Genomic DNA, 17,762 nt, shown 5'->3' on the forward strand with positions numbered 1-17,762 from the left:
CTCACCTTCTCTTTGCCTCAACAACAAACATATGGAGTCACTATTTTATGAAATAGGCTTCCCAAGTGGTGCTAGTGATAAAGAATCCACCTGCCAATGCACAAGAAGGAATAAACATGGGTTCAGTCCCTAGGTTGGGAAGATCCCTTGGAGTAGGGAGTGGCATCCCACTCTGATATTCTTGCCTAGAAAGTTCCATGGACAGAGGAGCCTGGCGGGCTACAGCCCATGGAGTTGCAAAGTTGGACATGACTGAGTGACTCAGCTCACGCTATGTGAAATGAACCTATTTAATAATCTTACTTCATATTTGACTAAAGATTTTTTTTTTCATTATCAGTTAACCACTTTATTGAACATTTACTATGCCTGCTCTTTGATAGCGGCTATTGCGGATCTAGAAACAGGGTAAAGTGCAGCAGCTTTTATTTTCAAGGAGTTTACACTGAAGCTGAGAGAGAGTGTAGCCTAGTAGAGAGAATGCTCACGAAGCTCCATTACCAGTTCAATTTGGTTATTTTACAATTTCCAGGAATTACAGAGACATGCAAAGAAGCCAGAAGCCAGGTCAATCAATCAGCCCATAAAAGACTTTGCTGACTCCAGAAAAATTTATTGGTCTAGGTGAACACTACCTTCAGAAGGATGAGATGAAACCAGCTCCTTTTCCTCTAATATTTAGATCTATTACCAGATTAGAATTTCTACCCCCATGGAGTAAGTATTGATACCTACGCAGTAACACACAGAAAAATTATTTGTTGACTTTATTTCCTGATGAACACATTAGAAAGAGTTAAAAATCCTAGCATCCAGCCAAGGATGTGGCAGGAGAATAGATGTGTATTTTGTTGCCATCATATTCTTTAATGGAAATAGAGGAGGCAATTCTCTATCTAAACACTATAATCTTGGGCAGAAGTAGAAGCTAAAGAAAGGAAAGTAGTCCTACAGTGATGGAAGTGCTAACGATTCTTAAATAAACAGCACATCAAATGTTGAAAGTGAGGTATTTAAGAGAACAAAATAATAAGCTTTACTCTAAACAAATGGCCTAATGATTTGCCAAACATCAAAGAGCATATTTACTGCTAATTGAGAACAACTGCATGGTGATATTTTATCCCCAACTCACATAAGTCATTCCAAAATAGATTTCCTTGAGAATATATATGTATAACCAGAATCTCTATTCTTCTGTTAACAGGCTCAAAATTTTAAAGATTTTCATCCTTTAGCTGGTTCTTCATATTTTCTTTCCCTAGTGTGTTTGAGAGAAACTCTTCCTCTCCACTGAAAACTGAGGATATTGCTGTCTTCAGTGTTTTGTATGCATTTTTGGGGAAGGGGTGGAATAATTGGCAAGTCAGTAAAACACGTAATAATGCCTTCAACTCTGATTGCCTTTCATTATAACTAACAACAGTGATTTTGCCCACTATGATGCCGTTCAAATCCATTTTTGTATAGAAATAAGTTTGAGAGGATGAGAGAAAAATCACTTAATTGCTGCAGTATTAGGAAGAGTTTTCACATTAAATCATTTTCATTAACGTCCTTAAATTAGAGTGTCACAGTCTCTGTGAGGCTATGACAAATCAACAATCAGACTTAAAACTGAATCACTGCCTAATTAAACCTTATCATTCATTATCCTGCTTTATTATATAAAACAATTTACTCCATTATGACCATGTATCAGCTCTGCCAACAGGCATAGACTATCTATTCAAATACCACGCTATCATACAATGCATTTATCTCTGATGGACTAGGATTTTAATTCTGTTGGATTAAGATCTGAGGAAGAAAAGATAAAAGATCCATTGGCATGGAAAGTCAACGCATTTACCCATGGATTCCTGTATATAATTTTGGGGAATTTCCTTCAAGAGGAAGAGTGATTTACACACAGCATGAATATTTATTTACATCTCTCTCCCTTTCTCCTCAAGGAATATAGAGGTTAAAGTACTTACTTTTTTAAAAAAGAATAGAATTTTTATTGAACACAAGAGGTTAAAATCTTATTTCCAATTAAATTTATTCCAGTTCATTAGGTGTATTCAATGTTCCAAGTAGGTAAATGTTCTAAATATTGGGTGCTCTCAATGTCCAGGCATATAGAAATCACTAAGATATTGTATTTGTCCTAGAAAAGCCTATAATACAGTGAAGAATAAAGTGTATTATTAGATGATCCCTGTACTCAATGATCTGAGAATATGTATTTTTCTCACAAACAACAAATATATTTTAAACATTACCATATCCTGGGCCACTGTGTGAAAGTTGATGAATAAAGAGAAATTATCCAGATTATGTAATCTGCAACATGCTTCAATAAAAATAATATAACTTAAAAAGTTGCAAGTATATTTGAATACTAAAAACCAATACATAAACTATAAAAGTAGGAGGGGCCTAATTTAAAAGCTGCAGTATAAAGTAGAAAAGTAAAAACTAATGACTGGAGAAAAAGACAACCACCCAGCCAAAAGTCAAAAGACTATTACTAGAAAGATTAGTAAAGTAGAAAAATCTCTGGCAGTATGGAAGATAAAAGTGTACAAGATAGATGGAATGATTAAACAGCATTAAGAATACAAAGAAACAGACACAGATATGGTAGAGATTTATAAAACACCTTAAAGAAGCCTACGGACAATCTTTTACAATAAAATTGAACATCTGGGTGATGGAATAGATTATTTTTCAGAAAATTATATCATAAAAACTGACTCATGAAGATATAAAGGTATAAGAATAGAAAGAAAAATACAATTGCTGTATACAGATGATATGATTTTACACACAAACTATTCAAAAGAGTCTACCAGTTATAAATATTCAGTACCATGACTGAATGTAAGATTGAGATATCAAAATGAGCAATGTGTTTATACATAGCATCAATTGAAACATTTAAAATTTTAAAAAGGAATACAGGAGTTCCCTGGTCCAGTGGTTAGGACTCTGTGCTTCCACTTCAGGGGACATGGATTTGATCCCTGGTTAGGGAATTAAGATCCTGCATGCTGCATAGTGAAACCGGAAAAAAAAATAAAATAAAAGGAATATAGTTTATAACACTAACAACCTTAGCTATGTAGAGATAACTCTAATGAAAAGCGTGCAGATCTTTCTTGAAAGAAATAATAAAACTTAATTGAAAGACAAAATAAGATCTAAATAAAGGTGAATACCATGTTCATGGACTACAATACTTACTATTATAAAGATATCAGTTATCTCAAATTAATCTTTAAATTCAAACCAATTAAAAAATTCCAATAAATTGTTTGTGAACCTCAACAAGTTAACCTGAAATTTACACAAAGAATTGAGTACCAAGAACAGTGAGACACACTTTAAAACCCTCTTACACTGTTGGTGGGAATGCAAACTAGTATAGCTACTATGGAGAACAGTGTGGAGATTCCTTAAAAAACTGGAAATAGAACTGCCATACAACCCAGCAATCCCACTGCTGGGCATACACACCAATGAAACCAGAATTGAAAGAGACACATGTACCCCAATGTTCATCACAGCACTGTTTATAATAGCCAGGACATGGAAGCAACCTAGATGCCCATCAGCAGACGAATGGATAAAGAAGCTGTGGTACATATACACCATGGAATATTACTCAGCTATTAAAAAGGATGCATTTGAATCAGTTCTAATGAGGTGGTTCATCCAGTTTCATACTGGAGCCTATTATACAGAGTGAAGTAAGACAGAAAGAAAAATAGCAATATAGTATACTAATCCATATATATGGAATTTAGAAAGATGGTAATGATGACCCTATATGCGAGATAGCAAAAGAGACACAGATGTAAAGAACAGTCTTTTGGACTCTGTGGGAGAAGGCGAGGGTGGGATGATTTGAGAGCGTAGCACTGAAATGTGTAGATTATCATAAGTCAAGTGGATTGCCGGTCCAGGTTCGATGCATGAGACAGGGTGCTCAGGGCTGGTGCACTGGGATGACCCTGGGGGATGGGATGGGGAGGGAGGTGCGGGGGGGGGGTTCTGGATGGGGAACACATGTGTGCCCATGGCTGATTCATGTCAATGTTAGGCAAAAACCACTACAATATTGTAAAGTAATTAGCCTCCAATTAAAATAAATAAATTAAAAAAATAAAAAGAATGAGTATTTAATAACACTTTTATTATTTAAAATAAAACTTAAAAAATATTATTAAATATTAAAACTTAACATTAAGTTAGAATGACTAGAATGATATGATATTGGTATAAGAATAGGCAAGTAAGCTGATGGAGCAAAAAGGAAAGCTTGGAAAAAATATGTCTTTTATATGTAAAAGGGATATAACTATAACTATAAATTAGTGAGAAAATGAGATCATTTAATAAGTGGTGGAATAATTAATCATTTATTTATATGGCAAAATAGATTTTGATAATACATAGTACAAAAGGTAAGTTGCAAATGAGTTGAAGGCATAAATGTGAAAAGAAACACTAATAATTTTGGAAGAAAATATAGATAAATAGTTTATGATATCAGCATACAAAAGAGTTTCCTAGATTAACTGTAAAAATATAGCCCCAAAAGAGAACAATGGTAAATTTTAGTACATTACCATTGACATCTCTCTATGACAAATGGCACCCCAAGCAAAGTGAAAAGACAAACCACAAATTGGGAGATGATATTGATAACCCATTTAACCAACAAAGCATTAGTGTTCACAGTACATAAGTCTTTCAAATCACCTAAAACCTAGCAGACAAATGATCCAAAATAAAAATGGACGTAAAATGTCAACTTGTAGAGAAAGATACTCTACGCTTGCTAATAAAAAGAAATGAAAAAATGCCAACCTCAGTGGTGATTAACGGAATACAAACTAAAATACTGAGCTATCTTTATGTATCCATCTTACTGGTCAACATTTAAAATATCATGAATAACTCCAAGTATTAGCAAGGAAATGGAGTAGTGGGGACTTTTGTACTCTGCTGGTACAGTTAGATTCACATTGATCATTTCACATTAAACTTCAGAAACATAAAGGAGAATGAAAACTTGCAGAATAATATACACAATGCGTTAGCACTTCATTGAAATTTTAAATACACTAACACAGAGGAAGGAAGGAGATGAGAATTTATACGTTTCAGTAATGTTTTATTCATTAAAAAAAACTAGATTATTATATTTTTAATAAATGCTAACACTTTCATGATGGGCAGACTGCTATCCATATTATTTCCTTCATGCTTAAAACATTTAATCATTAAAAAATTAAATCTACATAAATATTTTAATATAACTGTCAACAGTTTTTAATAATAAATGGAGTTTTGAATGATAAGTAAGATTGAACCAGGTGAAAAGAGGTGTGAAAGGTAATTTAGGCAGAGGAAATTATACAGATAGAGTCACAGAGATAGTACAACAGCATGAAACATTTGAAGCAGCTCTTCAACATCTAAATCATAAAGTTAAAAAAATACAAATCATCTTTGGTGAGATGAGCAGATGGAACAGAAATGTAGGTGGTTAGTTGTGGAGACTTTTAATGCTGTTGGACTTCCCTTGTGGCTAGGATGGTAAAGCATTCACCTGCAATGCAGAAGACCTGGGTTCCCTGGGTCAGGAAGATCCCCTGGAGAAGGGAATGGCAATCCACCCCAGTATTGTTGCCTGAACAATCCCATGGACAGCGGAGCCTGGTGGGCTACAGCCCACGGGATCACAAAGAGTCAGACACAACTGAGCGACTGACAGTTTCATTTCACTTTAATGTTATTAGGGAGCCTACACTCTATTCTAGCTCAACTAAAGTATCTTAAGTAGGAGAGTAACCTAGTCATATCTGCAACTTAGAAAGTGATGAAGCTACTTAATGAAGGACAGGTTGGGGATGTTGGTGGCAACAATAGGGTGGTTTTTGTTCAGTCGCTACGTTGCGTTCGACTCTTTGCAACCCCATGGATGACAGCAAGCAAAGCTCCACAGTTCTCCACTATCTCCTGGAGTTTGCTCAAATTCATGTCTATTGAGTCAGTGATGCTACCTAACCATCTCAACTTCTGTTGTCCCCTTCTCCTTTTGCCTTCAGTCTTACGCAGCATCAGGGTCTTTTCCAAAGAGCTGGCTCTTTGCATCAGGTAGACAAATTACTAAAGGTTAAGCGTCAGTATTAATCCTTTCAATTCAACATTGATTCCTTTAGGATTGACTGGTTTGATCTTGTAGTTGAAGGGATCCTCAAGCGTCTTCTCCAGCACTACAATTCAAAAGAATCAATTCTTGGATGCTCAGTCTTCTTTATGGTCCAATTCTCACACTCATACATGACTACTGGAAAAACCATAGTTTTGACTATATGAACCTTTGTTGGCAAAGTGATGTCTCTGCTTTTTAATACGCTGTCTGGGTTTGTTATAGATTTTATTCCAATGAGCAAGAGTCTTTTAATTTCAAGACTGCAGTCACCATCCACTGTGATTTTGGAGCCCACGAAAATAAAATCTGTCACACCTTCTTCTTTTTCCCCTTCTATTTGCTATGAAGTAAGACCTGTATGCAGGTCAGGAAGCAACAGTTAGAACTGGACATGGAACAACAGACTGGTTCCAAAAAGGAAAAGGAGTATGTCAAGGCGTATATTGTCACCCTGCTTATTTAACTTATGTGCAGAATATATCATGGGAAATGCTGGGCTGGGTGAAGCACAGGCTGGAATCAAGATTGCTGGGAGAAATATCAATCACCTCAGATATGCAGATGACACCACCCTTATGGCAGAAAGTGAAGAAGAACTAAAGAGCCTCTTGACGAAAGTGAAAGAGGAGAGTGAAAAAGTTGGCTTAAAGCTCAACATTCAGAAAACTAAGATCATGGCATCTGGTCCCATCACTTAATTGCAAATAGATGGGAAAACAGTGGATACAGTGGCTGACTTTATTTTTTGGGGCTTCAAAATCACTGCTGATGGTGATTGTAGCCATGAAATTAAAAGACGCTTACTCCTTGGAAGGAAAGTTATGACCAACCTAGACAGCATATTAAAAACCAGAGACATTACTTTGCTAACAAAGGTCTGTCTAGTCAAGGCTATGGTTTTTCCAGTGGTCATGTATGGATGTGAGAGTTGGACTATAAAGAAAGCTAAGCGCCGAAGAAGTGATGCTTTTGAACTGTGGTGTTGGAGAAGACTCTTGAGAGTCTCTTGGACTGCAAGGACATCCAACCTGTCCATCCTAAAGAAAATCAGTCCTGGGTGTTCATTGGCAGGACTGATGTTGAAGCTGAAACTCCAATACTTTGACCACCTGATGCAAAGAGCTGACTCATTTGAAAAGACTCTGGTGTTGGGAAAGATTGAGGGCAGGAGAAGAAGGGGACGACAGAGGATGAGATGGTTGGATTGCATCACCAACTCAATGGACATGAGTTTGAGTAAACTCCAGATGTTGGTGATGGACAGGGAGGTCTGGCGAGCTGCAGTTCATGGGGTTGCAAAGAGTCAGACACGACTGAGTAACTGAACTGAATCGAACTGAAGTGAAGCTTCCTTTGTGGCACAGGTGTTAAAGAATACCTGTGGAAGACCTCACTTTGACTCCTGGGTGTGGAAGATTCCATGGAGAAGGAAATGGCAACCCATTCCAGTATTCTTGTCAGGGAAATCCCATGAACAGAAGAGCCTTGTGGGCCCCAGTCCATGGGTCACAAAGAGTGGGATATGATTGAGCAACTTATGATGGGACTGGAAGCCATGATATTAGTTTTTGAATATTGAGTTTCAAGCCAGTTTTTTCATTCTCCTGTTTCACCTTCATCAAGATAATAGGGAGGGGGGCAATGAAGAGACTATACCAAGTGGTCTTGGAAACAGACAAGCCACTAAGTTAAGATGGTAACAGTGGGAATTATGAGAGAGAAACAGCTTTGACATATATTTAAGATGTAAAATGGGCAGGATTTGGTGATTTAATGTATATTGAAGTTAAGGAAAGGATGAATTTTTGCTATGAAGTATGTGTGGGGCTTCCCTGTTAGCTCAGTTGTTAAAGAATCCACCTGCAATGCAGGAGACCCCAGTTTGATTCCTGGGTTGGGAAGACCTGCTGGAGAAGGAAATGGCAACCCATTCCAGTATTCTGGCCTGGAGAATTCCATGGACTAGTTCGTGGGGTCACACAGAGTTGGACACGACTGAGCAACTTTCACTTTCACTGGGATGTAAAATGGGCAGGATTTGGTGATTCAATGTATATTAGAGTTATGAAAAGGATGGATTTTTATATTGCATGCCTGTGTGGATAATAGTAACATTAACAGAGAACTGGATATAATAGAGGAAAAACAGACTGGGGTGGATGCTTAGTTTGGTTTTAAACACATGTTTGGAGGTGTTTGTGGAACATATTTTAGCTTTGTCCAGCCTGTAGTTGGCTAAACCAGTCTGAAGCTCAAGGGATAGGTCAAAGCTTAATGTGAAGCAGTCATTATCCTATGAACAGGACTAGCAAATATATCACTATACGGCAGTTTGGAGCCGATTTTAGGGGTTACTCATCATTTATTGCACTATTTTTCCTATTTTTCAGCACTCAATTGCAATATTTAACACATCCCAGTATAATAGGTGGGGATGCTATCCTTTGTAGGGTAACTCATGTAATATAATATAAATACATGTTATGTATTTTAAAGAATGCTAAAGTATAAAGTTTATTTATCTCCCAAACATTTATGGAGCACCTGCCATTTATGGGTATCGGGTTAGTTGTTCCAAATAGAGCAATGAACGAGATAGTCCCTGATTTCAAGGGTTTTACAATCTAGTCAATACATAAGGATAAACAGAAATCAAATTACAAAGTGAGATATGTTCACAGAAAAAAACACTTAAGATGTATAAACATGTAACAGAGAAAGGAGCAATTAATCCTCTTTGTCTACAGGATATTAGGAATGTTTCTCAGAATAATGACATCAGAGATGCCTTTTTAAAGGTGAATAGGACTCTGGTTGATGGAGACAACAGTGAGAGGAAGGAATATTTTGGGTAGAGAAATAGTATCATTTCTTTTATCACAGAAACCAGCCTGATGCATTTGAAAATGACAGTTTGGCATTACCTGAAAATGCAATGGAAGGGAGATGGGTTGGTTGGAGGCATGGTTAGAGAGGTAGTGATAGTTATTCACACAAAATTTCTAGATCCATTTCTCTGCACAACAGTTCACTTATATAAAGGTTTTAATATAAAATAATATTTTTAAATTGTGGAAAGAAAAATAGTGCATTTGGATAACAGGTGGAAGAATTAGACCCAAAAATAAAGATTGGAGGCACAGGGACAACGAAGATCAGATTTCACCTCCACCTCCAAGTGAAATAATTTCCTCATAAGGGGTCAGTCATCAAATTCCAACACAGTTAAGGCAAATATTTATCAAAATTGAGTAGCATTTGAATGAATCCTTGGCTCAAAATAGACATTCATTTTCAGTCCCTCAATACCAATACTGATTATATTCTCTCATGTCTTGACTTTTTTCCACCAGGACAATTCCAACCTTGTCAAACTGTGATGCTGACACTGCACTTATTTTCTGCTATCTGCTCTTTTTTCACTTGAGAGATTCCCAAAGGATATATTATGCTCCTTAAGTAACTGTCTAGGTCTCTGCCACAAAACTCAATGACAGGTTTTCAGGTATAATTTTGTGAAAGGATTGATGTATTGAAATCTTTTACTATTTGTGTCACTTCTAGCAATGGCTGGTATATCATCATGCTCATCAAACCTTTTGTACTATACTAACCTTGCAGAATGATCTGCCATGCTTTGCTTGGCTTTTTGCATAAATATTTCCACAATATAACCATCATAAGCATAGCTAAAAGTTCCTAAATTCTACTTACTAGGATTTCTAATTATGTTCACAGACTTATTTCTGAGTAGAACTATAACTTGCAGTTTACATCCTGGCAACAAAAATTTCGTAATGCAAGAAAACTGCTAGGAGATGATTATAGTGCTCATAAAAATGTTATTATTTCTTAAAAGTTTTATGTCTGTATTTGGTAATGAATTTTCTTCTGATTCTCTTTATGAATAAGATAGATTTTTATTTATTTGAACCATCTAGTCAAATCTCACCTGCCTGAAGACCAAGGGATTTTTATATTTGGTTGTAAGATATTTCTCATAAATTGTAATTTGAAAACAGAGTTTCATGTGTGAATGTCTATAAACAGTATCATTAGTAAAGTTCAGAAATATCAATCCATAAAAATATGTAGCCTATAAGTCTATTTTTAAAAGAATAAAGGTAGATCTCACATCATCTTTCAATTGGCCTAAATCTAATTGCTGTTCACTAAGTTGGCAAATGATCCTTTCAGGACTGTCTTCCTGAAAACCCTCTAAGTGGTAAGTCAAGTTGGTATAGAAATAAGTGTGTCCTTCATTTGTACTCCATTGTTTACTTCAAGTGAAATGTTCTCCTTTATTCAGATGTTACTGTGCTTCAAGGAATTCCTCAAGCTATATTCTTTATCTTAACTCTTCCCTAATCATAAATCAGTCTCTATTAATCTTCTTATTCTCTAAGAATTTACAATTGCAATTTGTGCCATATAGTTAGGGCTTCCTGGGTGGCCTTCAGTGGTAAAGAATCTTCCTGCGGTGTCAGAGAGGTGGGCTGGATTTCTGGGTTGGGAAGATACCCCGAAGGAGGTAGGTATGGAAATTCACTCCAGAATTCTTGTCTGGAGAATCCCAGGGACAGAGGAGTTTGTCAGGGCTATAGTCCATAGGGTAACAAAGAGTTGGACATAACTGAAGCAACTTCACCTCAGATGTGTCTGACTCGTTGTGACTCTACAGGCCGTACCAGGCTCCTCTGTTCCTGGGATTCTCCAAGCAAGAATATTGGAGTGGGTTACCATTCACTCTTCCAGGGGATCTTTCCCATCCAGGGTCTGAACCCACGTCTCTTTTGTTGCCTGATTGGCAGACAAGTTCTTTACCACTAGTGCCATGTGGGAAACTTGGAGCTCGCACACACATGCCATATAATTAATCACTTCATTGTATTGGGCTCATCAAAAAATTTCTCCAGATTGTTCCATATCCTCTTACAGAAAACCCCAAATAAAATTTGGCCAACCCAATATAATGCTTTACAATATTCCTTGATTATTTTTGTTAGTATTTTCTCCCCAGTGAGAATGTAAACTTTTCTATGACTCTCATAGTCTTGAAGACTGTTAGTTACTTAAACTGGTATATTTCAACAAGTGTTCCATGTCCAGAAGGATCATTCATTCATGAATTCATCCAATAAATGGTACTGAACTCTTACAATGTGCCATACATTGTTTTATGCAATAGAGATGTATCAGTGACCAAGACAATGAAAAAAAGTTAGAACATCACTGAACTTTTTAGTTCAGTTCAGTTCAGTTCAGTTGCTCAGTCGTGTCCAACTCTTTGTGACCCCATGAATTGCAGCATGCCAGGCCTCCCTGTCCTTCACTAACTCCTGGAGTTTACCCAAACTCATGTCCATCGAGTTGGTGATGCCATCCAGCCATCTCATCCTCTATCGTCCCCTTCTCCTCCTGCCCCCAATCCCTCCCAGCATCAGGGTCTTTTCCAATGACTCAACTCTTTGCATGAAGTGGCCAAAGTATTGGAGTTTCAGCTTCAGCATCAGTCCTGCCAATGAACACCCAGGACTGATATCCTTTAGGATGGACTGGTTGGATCTCCTTGCAGTCCAAGGGACTCTCAAGAGTCTTCTCCAACACCACAGTTCAGAAGCATCATTTTTTCAGCGCTCAGCTTCCTTCACAGTCCAACTCTCACATCCATACATGCCCACTGGAAAAATCATAGCCTTGACTAGACTTTTTAGTTAGGGGAATCTAAAAAATATTTAGGGCTTCCCTGGTAGCTCAACTGGTAAAGAATTTAACTGCAATGCAGAGACCCCAGTTCAATTCCTTGGTCAGGAAGATCTGCTGGAGAAGGGATAGGCTACCCACTCCAGTATTCTTGGCCTTCCCTGTGGTTCAGACAGTAAAGAATCCACCTGCAATGTGGGAGAACTGGGTTCAATCCCTGGGTTTGGAAGATCCCCTGGAGGAGGGCATGGCAACCAACCCACTCCAGTATTCTTGCCTGGAAAATCCCCATGGACAAAGGAGCATAGCAGGCTATAATCCGTAGGGTGGTAAAAAATCGGACACAACTGAGTGATTAAGCACAGCACAGATAATACATAAACAAGTTAAAATACACTATGTCAGTTACTCATAAAGACTATTAAGAAAATCAAATCAGGAAGGACATTGGGATAACACCAGTTATTCTGAAGTGCACAATACTGTAATTTTAACTATGGGCACGATTTTGGATGGCGAATCTCTAGAAGTTATTAACCTAGCACAAACGAAACTTTATACCCACTGGATAATAACTCTTATCCGTCATGGATGGATTTAGTTATTATTTCTTAGGGTAACTTTATCTAACTACACTGACTGGATTATGTCCTACTAGTATGCATGTCCTTCACTTCCAATGTATCTTTAACTCAATTTTTACTTAATCACTGATAATTATTTCAGTTCAGTTCAGTTTAGTTGCTCAGTCATGTTTGACTCTTCGCAACTCCATGGGCTGCAGCACGCCAGGTCTCCGTGTCCAACACCAACTCCCAGAGTTTACTCAAACGCATGTCCATTGAGTCAGTGATGCCATCCAACCATCTCATCCTCTGTTGTCCCCTTCTCCTACTGCCTTCAATCTTTCCCAGCATCAGGGTCTTTTCCAGTAAGTCAGTTCTTTGCATCAGGTGGCCAAAGTATTGGAGTTTCAGCTTCAGCATCAGTCCTTCCAATGAATATTCAGGACAGACTTGCTTTAGGATGGACTGGTTGGATGTCCTTGCAGTCCAAGGCACTCTCAAGAGTCTTCTCCAACAACACAGTTCAAAAGCAACAATTTTTCGGCACTCAGCTTTATTTATAGTCCAACTTTCAAGTCCATACATGACCACTGGAGAAACCATAGCTTTGACTAGATGGACCTTTGTTGGCAAAGTAATGTCCCTGCTTTTTAATAAACTATCTAGGTTGGTCATAACTATTTCCTCTATTTCTTTGCATTCATCACTGAGGAAGGCTTTCTTGTTTCTCCTTGCTATTCTTTGGAACTCTGCATTCAAATGGGTATATCTTTCCTTTTAATTATTTATTTAATGTCTAATACATGTTCTAGAATAAGTTTCATGAAGGCAAGGATCTGTTTTGTTCATGTCTATTTCTTTGGTCCCAATAATAATGCCTTAAGTTAACAAAGCAATACACACATACACACACAAAGTTTAACCAACCAGCTTAATGACAGAGGAGTCCTGTTTTATATCCTCATAATGCCTAGACATAACCTTTTTTGACTGATCCTTGCTTTATTCTAATAAAACGGACGACCATATTCATTTGGAAGAAAATGAGGATTTAATGAACATATGAGAACACAGGAGACTCCCAAAAATATTAAGAAGAAAACATCATCAACATGAATATCAACAAAATCACCAGATATAATGTTTGGCCAAAATTATAACAAATACTACTGATCACTTATTATTCACCAGGCATTGCTCTAAACATCTGAGATACATCAGTCACCAAAATAGAGTAATATCCCTCCTGTCACATAATGTGGTTTATATTTGGGGCAAGAGAGGGGAGACAAACCATAAAAATAAGGAAATTATATGCATTGAGAAGATGGTCACTGCTATGGGAGAAAAAGGAGCAGAGACAGGGAGATTGAATGTTCCAATCCCCAAAAGGGTGAATGGGTAGTCCTTGTTGAGTGGGTGATATCTGAAACATGTTGGAAAAAGTTTTACTCAAAGAATGAGGAAAATATACAATGTAAAGTCATTAAATAATCTCAGAAAGGTTAAATCACATATCTGAATGCAAGGGGAAATAAGACCTGAGTGAGTCAGGGACATTAGTAAGAGGAGGGGAGAGACGTTTTCTGTCTTCAGTTTTATAATTCAGGATTTAGCTTTTCAACAAACATTAAGTTAGAGTTGTAACAAAATCAAGGAAAAGGTGTTATATCATTCTCTAGGCAAAACATTAAAGCATATTTTCAGTTAAAAATTCAAGTTATTTAGAGATGAACGGAAAATCTTACCATTTTTACTGATGTCGAGTTCTTTAAGGTTTACTAAACTAGCGATAGTGGTTGGCAGATTTGAAAGGTCATTGTCAGGAATACTTAGCTTTTTTAGAGCTTGACAGTTGAACAATTGCTGTGAAAAGAAAATAATAATTAATGAGATCTTAATTTGGTTAAATACGTTTATATATAAACTTAGAAGCAACATTCAATTCACCATCTTTACCAATGTGGTAGTAAAAGGACCAATACAAAAGTCTCACTTTCTTCCATACACTTCCACAGAATCCTCCAGATTCTTTTCAGAAGTTTTTCACATTCCATCCCTGTATTAGTCCCTCCCTATTCTCTGCTACCCAGATTCACCACCCAAGGTATTCAACATTTCCCCCTTCGGTTTAACACTAATGTTTAATTTGCCAGTGAACAAACAGATTTTTTTTTCTTTGAAATAATTTCTTGAGTAGCCACTTCCTTTTTATTCCCACAGCTGCCAGGATTACCTCAATTCTCTTTCACCACAACCTCAAATTACTTCCATTTAATCATGTCAAACAGCTGTTTATCAGACATGCAAGAAATGCAATATAGTTGAATACATGCACTCACATTTCTTTTTGTGTACCCCCACACTGCTTCATAAATATCTAGCAAATGAAACATTGAATCTGATATTTAATGAAAAATGACCACTAGTAGTTGGTTCATTTCTGCCACCAATCCAAAAGTACTAGATGGGGACGAGTCAAGTGGTAATGCAATGGCTCTCAAATCTAGCATGGTTTTAATCACTGGTGGGTGGAGGTGCTTGTTAAAATGTGGGTCCTTGGGCTTTGCCCAACGAAATACTGATATGATGGGTCTGGGATGAAGACAAAAATCATCATTTTTAATAAGCTAGTTCCAAGTTAGTCACTTGTTAGTTAGTTAGTTAGTTCTCAAGTTTCAAGTTAGTCGCTCAGTCATGTCTGACTCTGCAACCCCATGGACTGTAACCTGCCAGGGATTCCCCAGGCAAGAATATTGGAATGGGTAGCCAGTAGCTTCTCCAAGGATCTTCCTTACCCAGGGACTGAACCTGAGTCTCCCGCATTGCAGGTAGATTCTTTATCATATGAACTATCAGGGAAACCCAATAAATAATAGTGATCTGGTTATTTTTTATGTAGGTGTTTCCAAGTATCATGTTTCTGGAAATAATGCAATTAGATTTTTTTTGCTATGTCTATCTCACCTTGACTACCCAAGATTTGAACAGCTGGGACTGAAATTTCGTATTTATTTCTGAAAGAATCATCTTAATGAGATCTTTTCTGTTTAATATTTCTAATTCTATTTTGCTGAATATCCACCAATAAAGTCTCTGGTATCCATGACTATGCAATTGGCAAACAGTACATTTAACTATTGCTTGTTCTCACACACAATTCACAATTTATATAGTACATGGTTGTTACTTCTTAACTCAGTTTTTTAAAAAAATAGACTGTGTTAGTTAATATTTAGGATAAATATGTTTGTCATTTTTGGCTCCTTATAAAGCTCATTTGCAATACCTCATGTAGTGCTAGAATTTCAATATTCTCCATAGAAATGTTGCTACTTACTTTTATAAAATCTAAAAAAGAGAACTTTAATGGACAGTTTCCACTAACTACTAATTTTCCCTTAATATATAGGAAAAAAAAGTCTACACTTATGGCCAAAGTTAACTTAAATTTTTGTCCAGTCTCTATCATTCTATTAAGACCATTGTACTACATGCAACGTGGTCAGTTATAGCTGCATATATATATATATATATTTAAATCAACCCTATCAACTTTGGTTGATACTGATAAGATGTATTAGTTACTCTTTAGTATATTATAACCATTTTATGCAAAATTCAGATAAATTATTTTCAAAACACTCTTTTTTTTCAATCTGTAAATTCAAGTCTTATTTTCTCAACTAAATTGTCAGCTTATCTCAAGAATTAATAGAGGCTACATTCTTCTTCAATTTAAATGAAGCCACATCAGGAAGAAAAAGCTTGGGAATTTTTGAACACTCTATTACATTAGAGAGCCAAGATAGTTATGGTACAGTGATTAAGATCATGGCATTGGAATCAGACTGATGTGGATTCAATCCCCACTTACCTACTTACTAGCTGTATGACCTTGGGAAAGTTACCTGACATGTCTGAACTCTATCATTTCCCTCATCTGTGAAATGGGGATAATAACATTACCTTACTTGAAGGACTGTTGAGAGAATTACATGAGTTACTTTGTGTGTGTGTGCATGCTAAGTCACTTCAGTCATGGCCAACTCTTTGCGACCCTCTGAACTGTAACCCGCCAGGCTCTTCTGCCCATGGGATTCTCCAGGCAAGAACACTGGAGTGGGTTGCAATGCCCTCCTCCAGGTGATCTTCCTTATCTAGGGATCAAATGTGCATCTCTTATGTCTCCTGCATTGGCAGGCAGGGTCTTTACCTATAATGCCTGTCATCAATTTTAAGTCTTGCACTTTTTCACATATTAACATCTTTGATATTTGGGATTCATCTCCCAATCTAGATTGTTATATTTTTAAAGCAGTGTTTTTTTCCCTTTGTGGTACTGTAATAATGGTAATGCTGTGTCTTATAATCAATAGCCTTGGATTTGATAAAATGAATTACTTGTAAAAATGTAAAACTGTATTTGGCACATAGTAAGAGCTTGATAACTGTTAGTCTTTACTAATATTTACATGTTAATACAGAAATATATATATACTTGCATAATAGTTTATTCCTTACTTTTCTAGATGATGAGGTCTCTGAAGGCAGGAGTCATGTCTGATTCATCTTGGTGTCAATTTATTTCACCTTTGTATATAACAAAGTGACTGACATAGTGCCCTACACATACTGTATGCTGAATAAATATATGTGAAAGTATACTTAGATAAGTGAAGTGAAAATGAGGAAAGTGCTAAGTTCCAGCTTAAGTGATACTTCACTGGTTTGGAAGTTTCAGATGGACAAACAATCTCAATGGAATCCAAATTTAATAAACAAAGCAGTGAACTCTTGAATTTAAGTCATGATGTCTATAAGGTGGCAAAGAAATTAAGGCATCTTAAAGATTCTTTAAATATTCAAACTTTGAATGAAAATGAGGTAAAGAATTATCATAAATTCTTCAATATAGTATAAAACAGCAATTAAAATTAATAGTTAAAGTAAAACTCTTAATGATTATGGTTATTCTGCCTTTAATTTACAAATGATATTTCCTATTTCAAAAAATTGTTTTGAGTCTTAAAATATTTGAGTACTAAAGTGTTCTTTTTCTTGGACTGAGGAAGCAATCTAACTCTGACGGAAACTGGTTTGAGAAGACTATGCAATTTAAATTACTGACTCCAAATAGGAATTGTTAGGTATTTGTAAGGGAGGGGATACAAAAGAGAAAGGCATAGCAGTTGAAAATAAAACATATTTGGGACCAAAAACACACATTTTAAAAAGTGTTAGTCATTAATTTATGGAAAACCATTCACTGATATCTGCCA

The 17,762-nt window shown here is 36.5% G+C and overlaps 1 protein-coding gene across 2 annotated transcripts in view; it reads right to left on the bottom strand.

The window, feature by feature from the left end:
- LRRC7 (leucine rich repeat containing 7) overlaps nt 1-17,762 on the bottom strand; it is a 455,066-nt gene that overhangs the window by 318,356 nt on the left and 118,948 nt on the right. For both annotated transcript variants that reach the window (XM_065928451.1, XM_065928441.1), the window contains exon 3: nt 14,229-14,346. In XM_065928451.1, the coding sequence (XP_065784523.1) occupies nt 14,229-14,346 (118 nt within the window). The remainder of the gene's footprint in view (nt 1-14,228; nt 14,347-17,762) is intronic.

This window comes from Muntiacus reevesi, chromosome 1 (genome assembly GCF_963930625.1).
Source record: "Muntiacus reevesi chromosome 1, mMunRee1.1, whole genome shotgun sequence".
Lineage (NCBI taxonomy): Eukaryota > Metazoa > Chordata > Mammalia > Artiodactyla > Cervidae > Muntiacus > Muntiacus reevesi.